Below are 16465 nucleotides of genomic sequence, written 5' to 3' on the forward strand. Positions count from 1 at the left end.
AAGGAGAGGAACTACTTCTGTATGTGTGTGAGGGTGATGAGTGTGCATGTTGTGTTTGCCTTCTCTGATGTTTGAGGTCATTTGCTTCCACCTGTACACAGAGGACATATTAATATTCCACCGCCATGAGTCGGACCACCTTTTTTGAGGTAAGCATAAATGTATGTAATTAAGGTACGTGCCAGAAATGTTGATTAACTGAAACTTGTCATGTCCACTTTGACAAATCATTTTAAATTGGTTTATTTGACAAGGCCTCAAGAGACTCACTTTAAGAAATATGTTGCAGTGGTCAAGCAGAACTGGAGAAATCATTAATAATGTTGCAAAGAAGTTTAAAGAGTCAACAGAGTGTATAAAGTCAGAGTTTTTGTGTCATTGTAAACTGAGGTGGATTTTCCTTTTGTTTTCAGTGTCCTGTCTCAAGTTCATCAGCTTTTACTAAGTAGAGAAATGAATGCTAAGAGACGGATATAGACACCGTGAAGGGACAAACTGGATAACCTTTGATGTTGAATGTCTGAAAAAATACCACTTTGAATATAAAGAGTAAATGTTCATTTGAAAACCACTTTACCCCTCACCTACACAAATCCCTCTCAATCACACATGCACATGTTCTGTATGACCTGTGCTGTCAGCAGAGCTTTCGGTTCCCACGAGAGGACAGGGGCGTCTGATAATCTGATTTACAAGGACACAGCACAACTGAGTGCACACGGTTCTACAACACACCACCCTAATGACATCCTTAGTCTCTCTGTGAAAACGCAGATGCATCAACATGTGCTCCTAGAATGCATTTGGGAAAGGTATAACAGATGGAAAGCAAAACAAACCCGTCTCCCAGGGTACCCTTTACTGAAACATCAGCATGGCTTGTGCTCTGCTCACACCCTGCAAAGCATGAACACACTGCAAAGGGTTAGATACAATGTTCAATACTCTAGGTGAGTGTCATTTCTATTTAAAGAGTGCAAGATGAAGGGGAGGTTGCAACTGATACAAATCAAGAAAGAATCAATGACTAGGTTACTGTAAATTAGCATGGCAACAAGAGTAAAAGACTTGCGAACATGAGTTTTTTTTGCAATGCACACAGCAGATTGTATAAAGCTCTCCCTTTACCTCATCTGTGCACTCAGCAGATCTTGAGGTATCCATTAGTGGGTTGTTACACTGTCCAATAAGGGAACCAATTTAGCTAGGACAGCTCTGCTGAGCAGCACAGTATGGAGTGCTTTCAGAGCAAATTGTGGGATGCCACCCACCATCCTCCTAGCAAATGCTGTACATCACCACTGACATGGTTTAATCAAGAGGGAAAAGATGTGAGCAAGAGAGCAGCAGGACAACACTCAGCCGTTTTCCCCCTATCAGATTCCACCGGCCTTATTATTCAGATTGAGATTTTGTACTTGATCAGGAAAACTGGACACTTGGCAGTATAGGTCCCCTGATGAGAAGCAATATTGTAGTATTTTCATAGATATTTCTATGGTTGACTCACTCATACAAAGGTATATCAAATCATGGACTTTCTTAATTTCTTTCATTTTTTGTAAAGCACTTTGAATTGCCTTGAAAGTGCTATATAAATTGCCTTGCCTTGCCTTGCCTATGCTGCAAAGTACAAAGCTGATATTCATTGCAGTATATGTGTCAATAACATGAATGTTTTAAAGAGGCTGACATATAGATCCTTTGTATAAGAAGAAAAGTTCTACGTGGCTTATGAGAAAAAAAACGGAATTACATAAATCAGCAGAAGGTGTTTGATGAGATACTTATTGTTATTAACGATTGAGTTGACTTTTAGGGTTACATCTCGTTGCAGTAAATAAATCTAAGAAAAAAATGGAAATCTGTCAACAATTTGTGTGAAACTTACTACCTTGTTGTTGTGCATTTTAAAGGTGGTACATCTTGTGTTTCTCTTAGGTGAGGGTCCTGAATGGCAAGACCAAGGAGCATCTTTGTTTTTTAGATAAGGTATGACAACATATTGGCATGTATTTCGCTTTTTCTCTTTTTTTCCCCCCTCATGTAGATGTAAAGTAGGATAAACAACTCTTTATTAAAATTACTTACACTATGTTAAATATTCCATTTATATTCTATTTTCTTTTTAATTGGGCATACATTTAACACTTTGCGCACAATTCAGCCTGTGATAATGTCTGTGTTATCTTCTCTTGGGATGAAACTTTAAATAAGCTCATTGGCGTAATAAAAAATCCGGCCGCACATCAAGCACTTTGTGTTTTTATTCCATTCAGGTTGAGCCTTGTTCAACAATAGGAGACATTAAAAGCCTCTTCCACAAATCATGTAAGTGTTCATATGCCGTTTTTGGTTTTAAACCATCATTTGTTTGTGTTATTTACTGGCTTTTATGTTTTAGCTGAGTCCTGGACAGGGAAATTCTCATTTTTTTTGTGTAGAGTATAGTGCAATTTCATTAACCCAGTAAGATTTGTAAAGATGCTTGTTATCCAAGAGTTTAATTTCAATTGATTTTGTATTATTGCATTATTTGTGTATTTTATTGCACAAAACTGTTAACTACTAGTTGAATTCAATCGATTAGCTTGCCGAGCTATTGATTGACATATTTACAGTGCATAATCTCCAACCACTTCGCCAAACAGATGTTTTGTTAAAAAGCTATTCCTTCTTTACTCCTCTAAAGCCCACATTGGTAACATCTTTGACCCTCTGGTCAAAAACGTTACCAAATATTTGCCAAACCTGATGCAAACAAAATCTATCAGAGCAGCAGTGCTCAATGTGACTCCATTGTGATCCATTATTGTTGGGCTTGAGGCCAAAAGTCTGTGAGTGCAATGCCAGTTATGTTCAATCCTGTGTATCTGTGTATGTGAGTGAGTGTGTTTGATCCTCTCAGATCCTCACTGGTATCCAGCAAGACAAGCCCTGAGCCTTGACCCCAGTAAGTAGCCATATTGTGTCATTTTCATTTTTCATTCTTAATATTACAATGGGTGATAGCTATTTACTGTTTTAATGCTGTTCACAATCTGAACTTCATCAACCGCAATAATTAAAAGTATGTTATCTTTAACATGAACTATATTATATATTATGTCGAACGATATGGAAAACAGTCATCGTATAGTATGTCTGAAATATGATGAAAGCATAAAATGTGAAATGAATACTTGTTATATTATATTCAAAACATTGAGAAAATATATACTACATTCTCTTGAAAAAATCACAATGTAGAATGTTGATGATTTTAAATATCCTGAATTAATAATAATGAAAAAAGTCATAGTATAATGTGTCAGCTAATGCGTAAAAGTCGTAGTACTGTGTCGGAAAAAAAATATTTAAAAAGTAAAGTTTGTCAAATGGATTAATTAAAATGTGAAAAAAGTTATGGTTTGTCCAAACAAAAAACAAAAGCGACAAAGTGTAGTATGTCAAACATTTTTTTAAAATAGAAAAAGCATTCTATTTTAATGCAAATTATTTTAATGCAATAATTTAACGACATACTACACCACGCCTGGTTTCTACACACTATACCGTGCCTTACTTCGACATAAATGTTGTCATGTTTCTTTTTTGCATTTTTTCGACATAGTATATAATGGTGTTTGTCATTTGTATCAACATACTATATACTACGCCTTATTACGACATAAAATACTATGCTTTGTTTTTTACATTTTTGACAATTTTTATTGACATACTATACGACGCCTTATTTTGACATACTATACTACGCCTTATTTCGACCATGCCTTATTTAGATTTTTGTTTTATTATAACATTTAGAAATTAACTTTGCTTTGCATATACATTTTAAAAAGGACCTACCGTGAGTTGTGATATTGTAGAGCTTTAATTAAATGAGGGCTATCTTGTTACTAAAAATAACAGGGTGGAGACGTTGGTTTGAAAGCAATCTGGGCCAGTTCCCCCTAATGGTATTCTAAAAATGTCATCCAATTAGAGCAACATATTATCTGTGGCCATGCCCCCTGTGAGCTTCCAGGTAGAGGGAATGTGTGCTGGAAATCTGAACCGACACTCTGAAACCTCAGTTTAAGCCACACAACTTCTTAAATGTACTTCGTAATAATGTATTTAAATGTGATTATTATTGGTAATTCTGTCAATATGGTCATTCCAGATAAAGATGTTTTCAGATAAAGTTGAAGTTGTGTGCATAAAATACAAAAAATGTTTTGTTCTTCTTCCTTTTGTTCTTATAGAGGACAAATCACTCAGAGACGAAGACATTTTACAGAATCTACCAGTCGGGACTAATGCTACCATGTACTTCAGAGATCTTGGTCCACAGATAGGTTGGACTATGGTAAGAAGAGCACACTCATATATTACTGAAAGTTGAAATATGTCAGTGTCTGGCCTTTCAAGTTCAAATCGATAATTAAGGCCGACAAATATATAATTCATTTCATTCAACTTCATGTATACAGCACATTTCACACAGGATAACATGCAACAAACATTTATTCAAATGAAAATGACAGAATAACAATAAAACATGCAGGATATACAAGTTCCAAATCATATAACTCACACTTACTCACGCAAGTTCAATTTATTTTTGCTTATTACCTTTATTAATACTTGTTTTGTTTCCAGGTGTTTCTGGCAGAGTGCATCGGGTCCCTTCTCACCTACCTCCTCTTCTATTTTCGTGTGCCGTACATTTACTCTCACAGATATGCCTTAACCTCTAGTCCTCATCAGGTTGTCAGGTAGGTTGTGGGTTTAAAATAAGGAATTCAAGTTTGGAAACAATGCATTTTTCATTCATGTCAGCGAATAATTTCCCCTGCATGTCATCTTTCGCCCTCTGACGCTGATACCCAGCCTTGGGCAGCCGTTATATCCCTTAAGGAGGGGCTGCCCTAGCATGTTGTTGTTGTTACCAGTTTATGACCGGGCAACTCTCTGTCAGAAATAGTTATTGTTATGGGACACCTGGAACACATCCTTCTTGGGGTGTAGATGACCCCGAGCCATAAGAGACAACAAATGTGATTCTGTGTCCCTCAGCTGTGTAGTCTATCTATTGAAGAATGTTGATTATTACAGTCTGAACTAGTTAAAACATCGAACTACAGAAGGGTTCTTCAGAATTTATTTGGCATCTCAACCGTGTGGTCAGATCGTGGCCCGTGACATGTCTTGTCAGTTCTCCGGCCGAAGCTCCAAATAAACCGTCAGTGTTTGCCATCAAAGCTCCAGCTCTCATCGTGTCTCTCTGAGTCCTGTTTCCAATTACTTCAGAAGTTTCCCCCACAATTCACACAATTCCTTGTCATGCTGTGGTGTGTCATCCAATGATGTGTGTTTGGCACTTAGGGCAATTATAATCTCAAACGATACTGGTACTTCTGACATCCTCCCACCTCTCTCTCTCCCCCAGACTAGCCTGTGCCTGTCACACCTGCCACTATATGAAGAAGTTGATAGAGACAATCTTTGTGCATCGTTTCTCCCATGGGACCATGCCTCTCAGGACGATAGTCAGGGTGAGGACATGACCACCCATGAAAAGATGAGCCTCTGACCGCATAATGACAACCTCTGATACAGAATGTCGTTATTATCGGTCTTTTTTTAGGTGTGTTTAGTAGTTAAACATTTGAATTGTAATTACATTTTAATTTACATCGACCAGTTCAGAATTGTTTCCTCTCTTAGAACTGTTCCTATTACTGGGGTTGCTCTGCTTGGTTGGCCTACTATATCAACCATCCACTTTATACACCTCCATGTAAGTCAGCCTATGTGTACACACACACACACACACACACACACACACACACACACACACACACACACACACACACACACACACACACACACACACACACACACACACACACACACACACACACACACACACACACACACACACACACACACACACACACACACACACACACACACACACACACACTTTGCAAGCAGCACCAATCAACACCAGCTTATATTTCTTCACAGCATATGGAGAACTACAAGTCAACTATGCATTATTCATATTTATGGTAAGTACAGTACACTGAAATTCCACATCAACTCAATAACATTTGTTTCACGGTTTGACAGTAAGGGTGCAAAATGCTTTTTTCTGTTAGATGTGTGAACTGGGAAACTTCTCCATTCACTTGACTCTAAATAATCTCAGAGCAGAGGGTGAGTTGTTGCATTATTCTGTTGACGGTGTCTAATCCATCCATTTAGATTGTTTTTGTGATAAATATATTAAAACCGTTAATTGTCCCTGTTTTAATAGTTGCTTACTTCAGGCTGAACATATTTTTTGGTTGATTCACCATTAAAACATGCATGATACTGGTGTCTAGAGTATTTTTAATATGGTAAAAAATATTATGTTTTTGTCACAAACTATTTCTCAGGATCCAGGTGCAGAAGATTTCCAGCACCAACAAAGAACCCCTTCACATGGCTATTTTTCTTTGTTTCCTGTCCAAATTACACATATGAGGTAATCAAGAGCCTTTCAAGTAATTCATCATTACACATAGTATTGCCCTGGCTTGTGTGTTTACCTCTCTGCCTGTATTTTTGACACATACTCTAGGTTGGAGCTTGGATGAGCTTTTCCATCATGACCCAGTGTCTGCCAGGTATGTTCAGTAGTATGGCAGCAGTACATTATGTTTTATTGGCGGAAATCCACTTGTGTATTCTCTGCTTGTATGTTTTGTTTTCCAGTGGCATTGTACACATTACTGGGGTTCCTTCAGATGGCCATCTGGGCCAAAGGGAAGCACAGAGCCTACAGCAGGGAGTTCAAGGACTATCCCAGCGTCCGGATGGCCATTATCCCCCTGGTTCTCTGATATTGATCAAAACAAAATGAACTATTGTTGCGTACAAGTTATGTATTTTCACAGTCCTCAAGGGTTTTGCACTAAAACGATGTTTGCTGCTGCTAAGGCCAATACTATGCAATATATTTTATATATCTATGTACTGAAAGGGGTAGGAATGTAAATATTATGGCAATATACTGAAACATCTAAAAAATATAATACGTTCATTTTTTGTTAGTTTGTTCCCAGTGAGTATTTATCATTACAGGCTGACTTATTACCCCACAGGTTGAGACACTTATGTTCAATGACACATGCTTGAAGCACTAAAAGCAGATGTTAAATAACGCTAATAATAAGCTTCTCCACCATTTATCTCAGATTTGTACTTAAGAGAAATGGAAACTATACTGTAGAAATGTGACTTCTGGAATGAATGTGTAGAGGACTCATCAGTCAATAATAACTGTTGTTCTCCAGCCCTACTGTCTAATCTCAGGTTTTAAAACTGTTTTGTATTGTATGTGTATGTGAGTGACTTGAGTTAAAAATACATCACACACGATTTCTCTGAGGAAAAGTCCACATCTTAAGTGTTTATTTATTTGATATGAAGCCCTGATAACATTTTCATAATGATAAAGCGCAAAGTGTGAACAAGATATGTGTGGCAGAAAATCATCACATGATATTAAAATGAAGAGGATTTTGTAAAAAAAAAAAAAAAGAAAGCATTAGCTGTATTGCACTAGCAGAACATCTTGAAAATAATTATGATGCTTCAATTAAAGCTGCATCAATAAAGTGCTAAGAATATTTTTCTGAGTGCTTATTCTGCAAATCTGTAGAAGGCAAAAAAAATATGGCGTCTGAAAGCAGATTTTAAAAAAAAACACGGAACCTTCATGCTTTCTCCACATTCCCATCACAACATGATATTGAACTTTTTTTTACACGTAAGCAATCAAAGTCACGGACCCTGTTATACAGATCAAGTTCTGTTTTTTAGTTTGCAAGGCCTACAAGGTGAGCAAGACTTGGAACATCAAGCACGCACATGTGCCACACTTTCCAAATTCCAAAGCCCATTTACTGCATTACTGGAAAATAAAAGTATTGCAACATGTCAAATCAACAGTCAAATCTGACATATATGATCATGTCCTACATAGGGCTGCTTCAATCACGAACTGCTTTCCAAGATCCAACCCCACATAATGGATCAACAAGGACTGCCCCACTCAAAAGGCCCCTCCAATGATGTGATATACAACCTTTTGTTGCTCAAATATGAAGCCATAAGTCACTTGTCTCCAACAGACCCTGCAGGGGCAGGAATGTAGAGATTCTTCTTTTGACTGTTTTATTTGAAAAGGAGGTTCAACTTTCATTCCTCCAAAGCATTGTCCTCTAGTTGAACTTATGAAATTAAGTTCACTTCTTCAAAGGCTTGAAGGGTATTGCTTCAATATATCGCTGTGCCCCAGCAGCTTTTGGATGCAACACGATAGCTTCGTCCTCTCTAGACTGTTGCTTGGCGAAATTCACAAAAACCTACAGGGAAATACATAGAAAAAATGAAGATGAACCTATTTCCCTAAGACAAATAAACAGCTGCTGTGGATTTTGGCAAATTTCCATTTCATAATTGATCATGTTTCAATAGGCTCATTTACCTGGTCAAGAGTAGTTTGGGACACTGAGTAGTCTTCTATGTTGAGCTTGTCTTTGTTAGCTAGGACCATTTGAAAGATCTTAGCCAGGGAGGAGAAGGAAATCTTGTACTGCAGAGTGTTGTGGTGTTTCTCTCTCTGTATGCAGCCGGGGAAGGTGCTCTCCATGAAGGCTTCAGCAGGGGTCAGGTCTGGGGAACAACCAGGTTTAGCTGCCCTTATCTTCATGGTCACCACGTAGCCGTCGCCAAACCTACAGTAACATTGATATAAAGAAACGAAAAATCAAAACACTTTCCGAAAATTCGAATTGGTTCATTAATGTTTCAGGAATATAATTAGAAATGTTGATACATGATATGGAAGTATAATGACTAACTTGTATTTCAGATGCTGAATAGTTCCCAAACACTTAAAGGATCCATTAACCATAATTGCTAAGCGGGTACACAGCGCCTCACATTCCTCCATACTGTAAAGAAAGATGGTGGAATTAGAATTCAATGAAATGCATTCACACACACAGTCAGTTAGCCACACTAGATAAATTACCTATGTGAGGTGAGGACCACAGCACGTCCGTCTTGAATAACACTCATGATGGAGTTCCACAGGAAGCGTCTGGAGAGAGGGTCCATGCCTGTAGTGGGCTCATCCTTATGTACAGTGATTACAAAAAATACATTAACATACACACAGTCATCTTGCATATTAAATACCACATCTCTTCTAATCCAAACAAATCAATGGGGAGCGTTGGTCTTACCAGTAGCACCAGCGCAGGGCAGCCTATCATGGCGATCGCTGTGGAGAGTTTTCTCTTGTTGCCCCCGCTGTAGGTCCCAGCACTTTGGCTGGCATACTCTGACAGATCCAGTTTCTGAATGGCCCACTCTGCAACCTGCGCATGTGAAGGATACTATTAGTGCCTTATTTTACAATTAGGTCAAGGACTACTTGTCAGGTTTAAATATTGAAAAGACACTATTCATACATTGTAGTTTCTAATAACACAGGGTTTCTAACCTATCTTTCATTCTTTAAAACACTATAATATTATGACAATGATATTTAAATGCTTTATATAAGGGTAGTACAAGCTTGACAAAACATATTTTCTTATCTGTGGATCTATTTTGGCATTACTCAAAATATATACTGTAGCTTCTTTAATGCCCCACTACTGGTCTAATTCTTTCTCAAAATAGATATACCTTTTTTGGTTTATCTTCATTATTTTAATAGTCTCTATTATAAGATATCACTCTTTTTTTAACTCATCATATTTCTAATTTGCAGTGCAGCCTACAACTGTCAGGTGCAGCTTTGAATAATTTATTTCGTGGCAATAGCTGCGCCTCACCCTGCTGATCTCAGACTCTGGAACTCCACGCAGGCGGGCGTAGAGGTGGAGATGTTCTCTGCCTGTTAGCAGCTCATCTATGGCATCAAACTGTGGGCAGTACCCCATGTTCTGGTGGACATCCAGGATGTTGGTCAGAATGCTACAGATTTAGGAAGAAACACTTTGGGTAAAACGTTTGTTAAATTAAAATGTGTTCTTTCTATTTGTAAAAACAATTATTACAGACCTGTGACCAGCAACTGAGGCCTTTCCTGAGGTGACATCAATGTCTCCAGTCAACATTTTAAAGGTTGTTGTCTTCCCTGCTCCATTTACCCCAAGTAGACCAAAGCACTGGAGGAAAAAACATGAAAGATATAATGAATATACAGAACGCTCCCTCTGTGAAGTCAATTGCCTCAGTGTGTTTTATCACACAAACCTGTCCAGGTGACACTGCGACACAGATTCGATCCACTGCAGGGATGATTGCTCCTGTGTATGTCTGGCAAGGCAAAAATGAAAACAAAATATGACAGTATACTTTTTAGACAGAAATCCTTCATTTAACACACATTTTAGCAAACAAACATGTCTTACCTTGGACAGGTCTCGTACGCATAAGATGTCATTTGTTTTTTCACACTTATAGAGTCGATCTCGTTCCTCTGCCACGTCTAAATCTTCATCCACAATAGGAGGCCTGGTGCAATCTGACATCCTGCCAATGGAAGAAGTGTTTTGTTATCACACTCAATGTAATATCAAAGAACAGTTATCTTTGCTCTATCAGTTCCCCAATTTAAGCTCCACTACGCTTACCAGTGATCCAGGCAGAAGCGATACTGAAACAGAAGGTTCAAGATGAAATATAGAAATCCTTCAACAGCCATGCAGAAAAGGTTCTTCCCCAAGAAGTCCCAGTTATAGGGGTCCGGACTGTAGTCCTCACCTGAGGAAATACAAACCACATGCACACTTATCAGTCAGATTATCTGCCATTCTGTTAACAAAAGTTACAATGCAAAGTAAAAAGAGGGATTGTATTTGTATTGGTAGATTTTATATTTCGTCCTATTTGGTGAAAACGGAGGGTTTACGACCCTGCAGTTTGCTGGTCCTTGATGGCACATGTAAACTATCAGATTTGTTATGCAGCCATTTAGCCAGAATACATTCAGACTGTCGAGCATTGGGAGGTTTTTGTTGCTATAAGTATTTGATGGATGTAACATGTACGCATGTGTGTGTCCTTACCAAAGCGAGCGTAGATATCAGTCACAGCCTGGTTCATGGCCATGTCTATGAGACCTCGGCCCAGGCAGTAATGTGGGAAGATGAGCAGCACAGTCTTTAACATCTGGTTGAACCTGTACAAGGCCTGTAAAAGAAATCCAAATTAGGGTGCTATGGAAGATGCATGCAAAATGGCATTTACAGTAACAAGCCCTGTGTTCTTACTGTGGTGCTCTCAAAGAGGTCCAGGATGAAGGTGATGGCACTGCTGTTGATGCCAATGAAGAGGTTGATACATGACAAAGAGACGTAGGCTGTGCTGGGGACGCTGAATGCAAAGGACATGGGGTACATCATGGGCGTCACAGACCAGCTGAGAGAGAAAGAGAGAGAGGAAAAAAGCATTAGGTAAGCCCAAAGAATGTCGCAAAAAGCAAAGCTACTAAGATTGAGAAAAATGAGCCATTATTTTACATTCTTTGTTGTAAAAAAAATGCAAACACTCACCCATAAAGCATAAGCAAGGAAATAAGTGGCTGGATGTTGGTTGGTGAGGTGTAGCACTTCTTATCAAAAAATATGAATATTTCAACCACCAACGCTGCACTAATGGAGTAATTCAACTGTAAAAAAAAAAAAAAACAATAAGGATATGCATGCTCCAGAAGATGGGTCAACAAAGTTCTCTTATCAGCAAACTGCAAAAAGCCAATTTACATTTGGGTGTCTTTAAATGTGTTGTTCTTAAAAAACATTATTGCACACCTTACAAGTTAAAAGGGTCACTGTACCATGTCCCAGAGGAAGTTGGCCATCCAGTACACCAATGGACTGACACCACTGACAAACTGCAGGTGTTTGGCCTGGGTAACCCTCTCCTGGATTAAATAGAGCACGAAGCTGGCAGGAACGAAGGACATGGCAAAGATGACACAAATGGCCACCACTGCATCCACTGAGGTGGTCAGGCTAGGGAAAGAAGAGAGGAAAGTTATTAGAGACACTTAAAAAAACAGAATACTTGACCTACTTCACAAGTATTACAACCTGGTGACGCTATTTCTTAGAATAGTTTTTAGTTTTCCTAGCAAATACCCAGAAAGGTTTTACATTTTGAAATGTAATCTGATCTGTCCAGCCATTGGTGACTCACACAGTGATCTCAGACAGCTGTTCTTTGGTGAGGTTCAGAGGGTGGTTGATGGCAGTGATTCCATATGTATCCAGGTTAGCTCCTTTCGGCAGGTTTGCACGAAGGATGGCGTTGTTAGCCACATTCATAAAGGAAACCATGGCATGCCAGCCTTTATTGTTGTACCACACCTGTCGGAAGACAATGTACTTGAGCAGTGACGATTTCTAATGTTTGACATGTCCCAAACCACATCATTTACTTGGTCTGTGAGAAAATGATGTAAACTCTATTAAATGTTTTTCCACAATGAGACAAGATGATCACATTAAAGAAGGTTGTATGCTGCTGAAGAGGCATTATTGGAACTGACCTTGACATTGTTTTGAGTTTCCATACATTTGAGGAAGGTTCCTATGTCCTTTAGCGTTTGCTTGGAGTATTTTCCCTGCAAACAAAAATTACAGTGGAGCAAATTAAGGTTGACAAAGAAACAATCATAAAAGTGCGAAAGAAATAAACAAGCCCATAATGTTGAGTTTTAAAGCCTACCCCAGTGACATTGAGCAGTCGACCCATCTGTGCTGCTACATCCTGGATGGTCTTTGGCTGCAGCTCTAAAAGAGGAAGCTGCCCTCCCACTGATATACCTCCATACCTGGACAAAGAGCAAACCCTGCTGACATCTACAAAGCCTTACTCTACCTGGAACTACTGCAGCCCAAAAACTGTACAACATTATTGCACCACTAGATGGAGAACTGCATTACCAAGCATTTAGTCAAGTCATGAAATTACCTTTGTTCATTCACCCAATATTTGCTCTTCAAGCTGAAAGAGAAGAAACATTTTGCACTTTAATATTAACATTACATAACATTACAAGACGAACCGTCTGACTCAGGGGTCCCACCACGGGTTCCGCAGCGGGGTGGAAGTTCCACCTCCCCACTTCGCCACAGAGTGCCAGGCAAACATCTGTTTCTCTAATCCTCCACTGTTGCATAGCGGCCTTAGTCGGCTGCGGCGTATTACCGGATTGTAATATAATGTACTTTTTAATTGAGGGTCACGCACACATCTTAAATCTTTGACTTAATACAGTAACAGTGTTTTGCTTTCTAAGTTTAGGTCAATCTAGAGGAGAGAAAATATAGTACAAATATTTTATAAGTATAAATAATGAATGCATTAAATAAGAAAGCTCTTCCTTTGGAAAGGGTGTACAGGGTCTTATACCTGGTTCTGATGAGGCTGGGGTAGGTCTTCACCAGGTAGTCAGAGATGCTCCTGCCTGTTAGGTCCATGAGAACATCACCTGTTGACTGGATCCTCTGGTGCAAAAGATAAACAAAGACTTTATATTTAATATGATCAGCAATAGAAGTCATTTTTAACATCAATGACCCAAGTCCATACCTGTGGAGGTGGCAGGCCTCCAGCCCCAGCAGGACACACAGGGAGCATGGTGAGTTTACTGGGAGTGCTGCACTGACAGTCGGGAGACGGTCTGAGGGAGGTCCATTCTGGGCCGGCCAGCATTTCTATCAGGACGGGGTTAATCAGGGGCATCTCCCACTCTGTAGTGATGTTGTGACATGGGAAATCTCTACCAGTGGAATACATTTAATTAGTGAGAAAAACAAACAGTATAGAGGGAAAAATGATCAATATATGTGTAGGTGACTTACTCCAGTGGCTCATCCACCATGCAACGTGTCCCAAAGCCAGGCTTGTTCAACAGCACCTCACCAAAGTATCTCATCTGAGCATCCATAGGACGCTCATTGCTGCAATGGTAAAATCAGAAAATGACAATGAGCATTTTAAGTCAATAAGTATTGTTCTGATCTGATTGATTTAGTGAATCTTCTCTTTGGTGACATTGTGTCAATTTTTCCCACCGGAAGAAGGTGTACTGTCTCCCATACATCCAGGGACTGAGGGTCAGACTTGGATACTCTCCGAAAGGTGGAACGATCAGAGTGAACGTCAGGGCCACAAAAACAAAACTGGCTGGCAGCACAATCTACCAAAGACATAAACACATGTGCCATGTAAAAAAACAGATGCAACAATGCTCTAATTAAGATCAAGGCCCTAGAACATATTGGGGTAACACCTAAAACATACAATTATATTTAGATTACTGGATTGAAATGTGGTTTGCTAGATGATGGTAAGGTTACCTGGGCGAAGAAGTCTTTGTAAGACCGCGTTGCATGATGCAATCTCTTGATCAGCAGTGCGAAGAACTGTTTGATGGTGAGGCGCACCCCTCTGACCTGGTAGGACCCCCGGCCTGCAGTGCCGTCCGAGACATCACACGAGCCCCGGCCATTTGTTTTCAAAGGCCCATCTGAATCTAGAATATAGAGCTCAAGTCAAGTTGCACAGTCTGACATGCACGTGCGTTGCAAATTCTAAATTACAAAGGCTAGCCAGCAAGCAAATCATTTGTAGAAACAAATATTTAACTGCACACTGAACTAGCCTAAGGGATATAGTTCATCTTCTTAACATGATACTGGTTTGTCATTAGGATCCAAAATAAAATCTAACCATTCATAAATTATATTTATTTTTCGGCAACAGCAGCATTTGTCCAGAGCTGTCAACTAAAAGCCATTGTCACCTTTCGGTGGTTCCATATCAACTGCCACTCTGTTGAATCCACAGAGTCTACCACAGATCTGTTGCAATGATTTCTTGTCTGAGGGAGTTAGAGAATTGAATACAAAGGATGAAGTACACACAATGAGTGGGCTACGAGAAATACAGCTACACATTCAGACTCACAACAACTCAACATGACAGGAAACAGAGGTTGGGGAATAGGCTACAAATATTATTGTATGTATTTACCTGGAATACATTTCCTGTTGGTCCCACTAGCAGTGACCTTTAGGAAGATCTACAAACACATAGCTTGTTATTGTTAGAATCCAAGATGAACATATGCTCTTTATTAGAGAGCGTAATCACTGTAAAGGTGAATGTCAGGCAGCGTCTGTATGACTGATTGTTTCAATAAAACGCTCGTTTTTTAAAATATTGGTATTACATTAAATGTAGCACTGGAAATGAAAACACCATTTGCATTTCAATGACTAAAATTAGGTTTGATTCAGCGGGCAGACATTGTCTAATTTCTTAAGTCCCGAGACTGCAATGTAAATGTGTTAATGTAAATAACTTTTTTTATTTGACCAATAAATCACAACTGCATTCTCAAGATGACAACTGCTTCATTTTGTTTCCTATTATTTTCACACACCTCCTCGAGCGATGTTTCGGAGACCCCAAAGCTGCTCAGGCCGCTGTCCACCAGGGTTTCCTCCAGCTCTCTGAACAAGCTGGCGTACGCTCTGTGCTGGAAGTTTTGGTTTGGCAGCAGGTAGGTCAGCTCCTGGCCAATGGCCTCGATGAGCCGAGCCTGGGGCACGTGATGCTTGATCAGGGCTGTGATGCTTTCCATGTTACCTGGGGACAAGATTATTATTGCCTTATTTCAACATCCTGCACAAGTTATTTGTTTGTTTGTTGTTGCCTCTCTTAGGGTTGTCATTATCTGATTTTTATTACACAATTATTGTTGTCAAAATGAATCACGTTAATGATGTTTAATATCTATTAACATTTTCAAAACTCATTTATTATAATTATGCCATAAGTCAAATTCATTTTTAACTTTGAGGTTCAATTGTCTCTTGCCACTCAAAATATTTGTGTAGGGAGAGTCCTTAACCATAACTGTAAAAAAATTGTAGATTAAGTGGCTGTGCATTATTTACACACATATTATCGTAAGTGAATATCTTTTTTAAATAAGGACCTTGAGAATGTAAGGTAAGCAGCATCAACAGTATTATTAAAATATCTGAAAAGTGACAGGTGACAGAAATGTGCTGTAAGAAGATGATAATCACAGTTAGGAATTAAAAAAAGAAGAACAACACATTAAGCCACAGCATGTGGTGGAGAACAACTGAACATCAAATTGACCTTTAAAGGGTATAAAGATAATTGTGTGTACGGTAATAGAGGGTGTTTCTAGGTGTGTTGGCAGCATCTACAGTACGTACACTGACTACAATCCAGTGCAAACGAGCTATGGACTAACATGATTAAGAGATTATGACAAAGGTATTAATAACTTAGAAGTTGAATAGACCTAAAACATGTTTAAGGATATTGACAATGAACTTGGCAGTAGACACAGGCCTCA

The 16465-nt window shown here is 39.0% G+C and overlaps 2 protein-coding genes across 3 annotated transcripts in view; one reads left to right on the forward strand and one right to left on the reverse strand.

Annotated features, from left to right (window-relative positions):
* Positions 1 to 7732, forward strand: tecrl2a (trans-2,3-enoyl-CoA reductase-like 2a). The gene is made up of 13 exons (XM_079661594.1): positions 1 to 149; positions 1942 to 1992; positions 2280 to 2331; positions 2909 to 2953; positions 4248 to 4351; positions 4645 to 4760; positions 5435 to 5540; positions 5713 to 5785; positions 6016 to 6059; positions 6150 to 6207; positions 6432 to 6520; positions 6617 to 6662; positions 6751 to 7732. The coding sequence occupies exons 1-13, from the start codon at positions 126 to 128 to the stop codon at positions 6876 to 6878; spliced, it is 936 nt and encodes a 311-aa protein (XP_079517720.1). The 5' UTR covers positions 1 to 125; the 3' UTR covers positions 6879 to 7732.
* Positions 7417 to 16465, reverse strand: part of LOC307026304 (retinal-specific phospholipid-transporting ATPase ABCA4-like) — a 27315-nt gene continuing 18266 nt past the window's right edge. For both annotated transcript variants that reach the window (XM_079661593.1, XM_079661592.1), the window contains 26 exons: positions 15515 to 15720; positions 15103 to 15151; positions 14873 to 14950; positions 14427 to 14602; positions 14142 to 14266; positions 13929 to 14027; positions 13657 to 13846; positions 13477 to 13571; positions 13036 to 13068; positions 12790 to 12895; positions 12611 to 12685; positions 12259 to 12428; positions 11897 to 12074; positions 11613 to 11728; positions 11331 to 11478; positions 11127 to 11250; positions 10692 to 10821; positions 10470 to 10590; positions 10312 to 10374; positions 10117 to 10223; positions 9888 to 10029; positions 9291 to 9425; positions 9077 to 9180; positions 8904 to 8996; positions 8528 to 8777; positions 7417 to 8405 (listed from right to left, as the gene is read on the reverse strand). In XM_079661593.1, the coding sequence (XP_079517719.1) occupies positions 8286 to 8405; positions 8528 to 8777; positions 8904 to 8996; positions 9077 to 9180; positions 9291 to 9425; positions 9888 to 10029; positions 10117 to 10223; positions 10312 to 10374; positions 10470 to 10590; positions 10692 to 10821; positions 11127 to 11250; positions 11331 to 11478; positions 11613 to 11728; positions 11897 to 12074; positions 12259 to 12428; positions 12611 to 12685; positions 12790 to 12895; positions 13036 to 13068; positions 13477 to 13571; positions 13657 to 13846; positions 13929 to 14027; positions 14142 to 14266; positions 14427 to 14602; positions 14873 to 14950; positions 15103 to 15151; positions 15515 to 15720 (3233 nt within the window). In that variant the 3' untranslated portion in view covers positions 7417 to 8285. The remainder of the gene's footprint in view (positions 8406 to 8527; positions 8778 to 8903; positions 8997 to 9076; positions 9181 to 9290; positions 9426 to 9887; positions 10030 to 10116; positions 10224 to 10311; positions 10375 to 10469; positions 10591 to 10691; positions 10822 to 11126; positions 11251 to 11330; positions 11479 to 11612; positions 11729 to 11896; positions 12075 to 12258; positions 12429 to 12610; positions 12686 to 12789; positions 12896 to 13035; positions 13069 to 13476; positions 13572 to 13656; positions 13847 to 13928; positions 14028 to 14141; positions 14267 to 14426; positions 14603 to 14872; positions 14951 to 15102; positions 15152 to 15514; positions 15721 to 16465) is intronic.

The sequence above is a fragment of the Notothenia rossii genome, assembly GCF_949606895.1.
Source record: "Notothenia rossii genome assembly, chromosome: 12".
NCBI lineage: Eukaryota > Metazoa > Chordata > Actinopteri > Perciformes > Nototheniidae > Notothenia > Notothenia rossii.

Coding starts and splice junctions, on each gene's coding strand:
- tecrl2a (XM_079661594.1), top strand. CDS start 126: ATGAGTCGGACCACCTTTTTTGAG. Junction 1,993..2,279: donor ATCTTTGTTTTTTAGATAAG/GTATGACAACAT, acceptor TATTCCATTCAG/GTTGAGCCTTGTTCAACAAT. Junction 2,954..4,247: donor AGCCCTGAGCCTTGACCCCA/GTAAGTAGCCAT, acceptor TTGTTCTTATAG/AGGACAAATCACTCAGAGAC.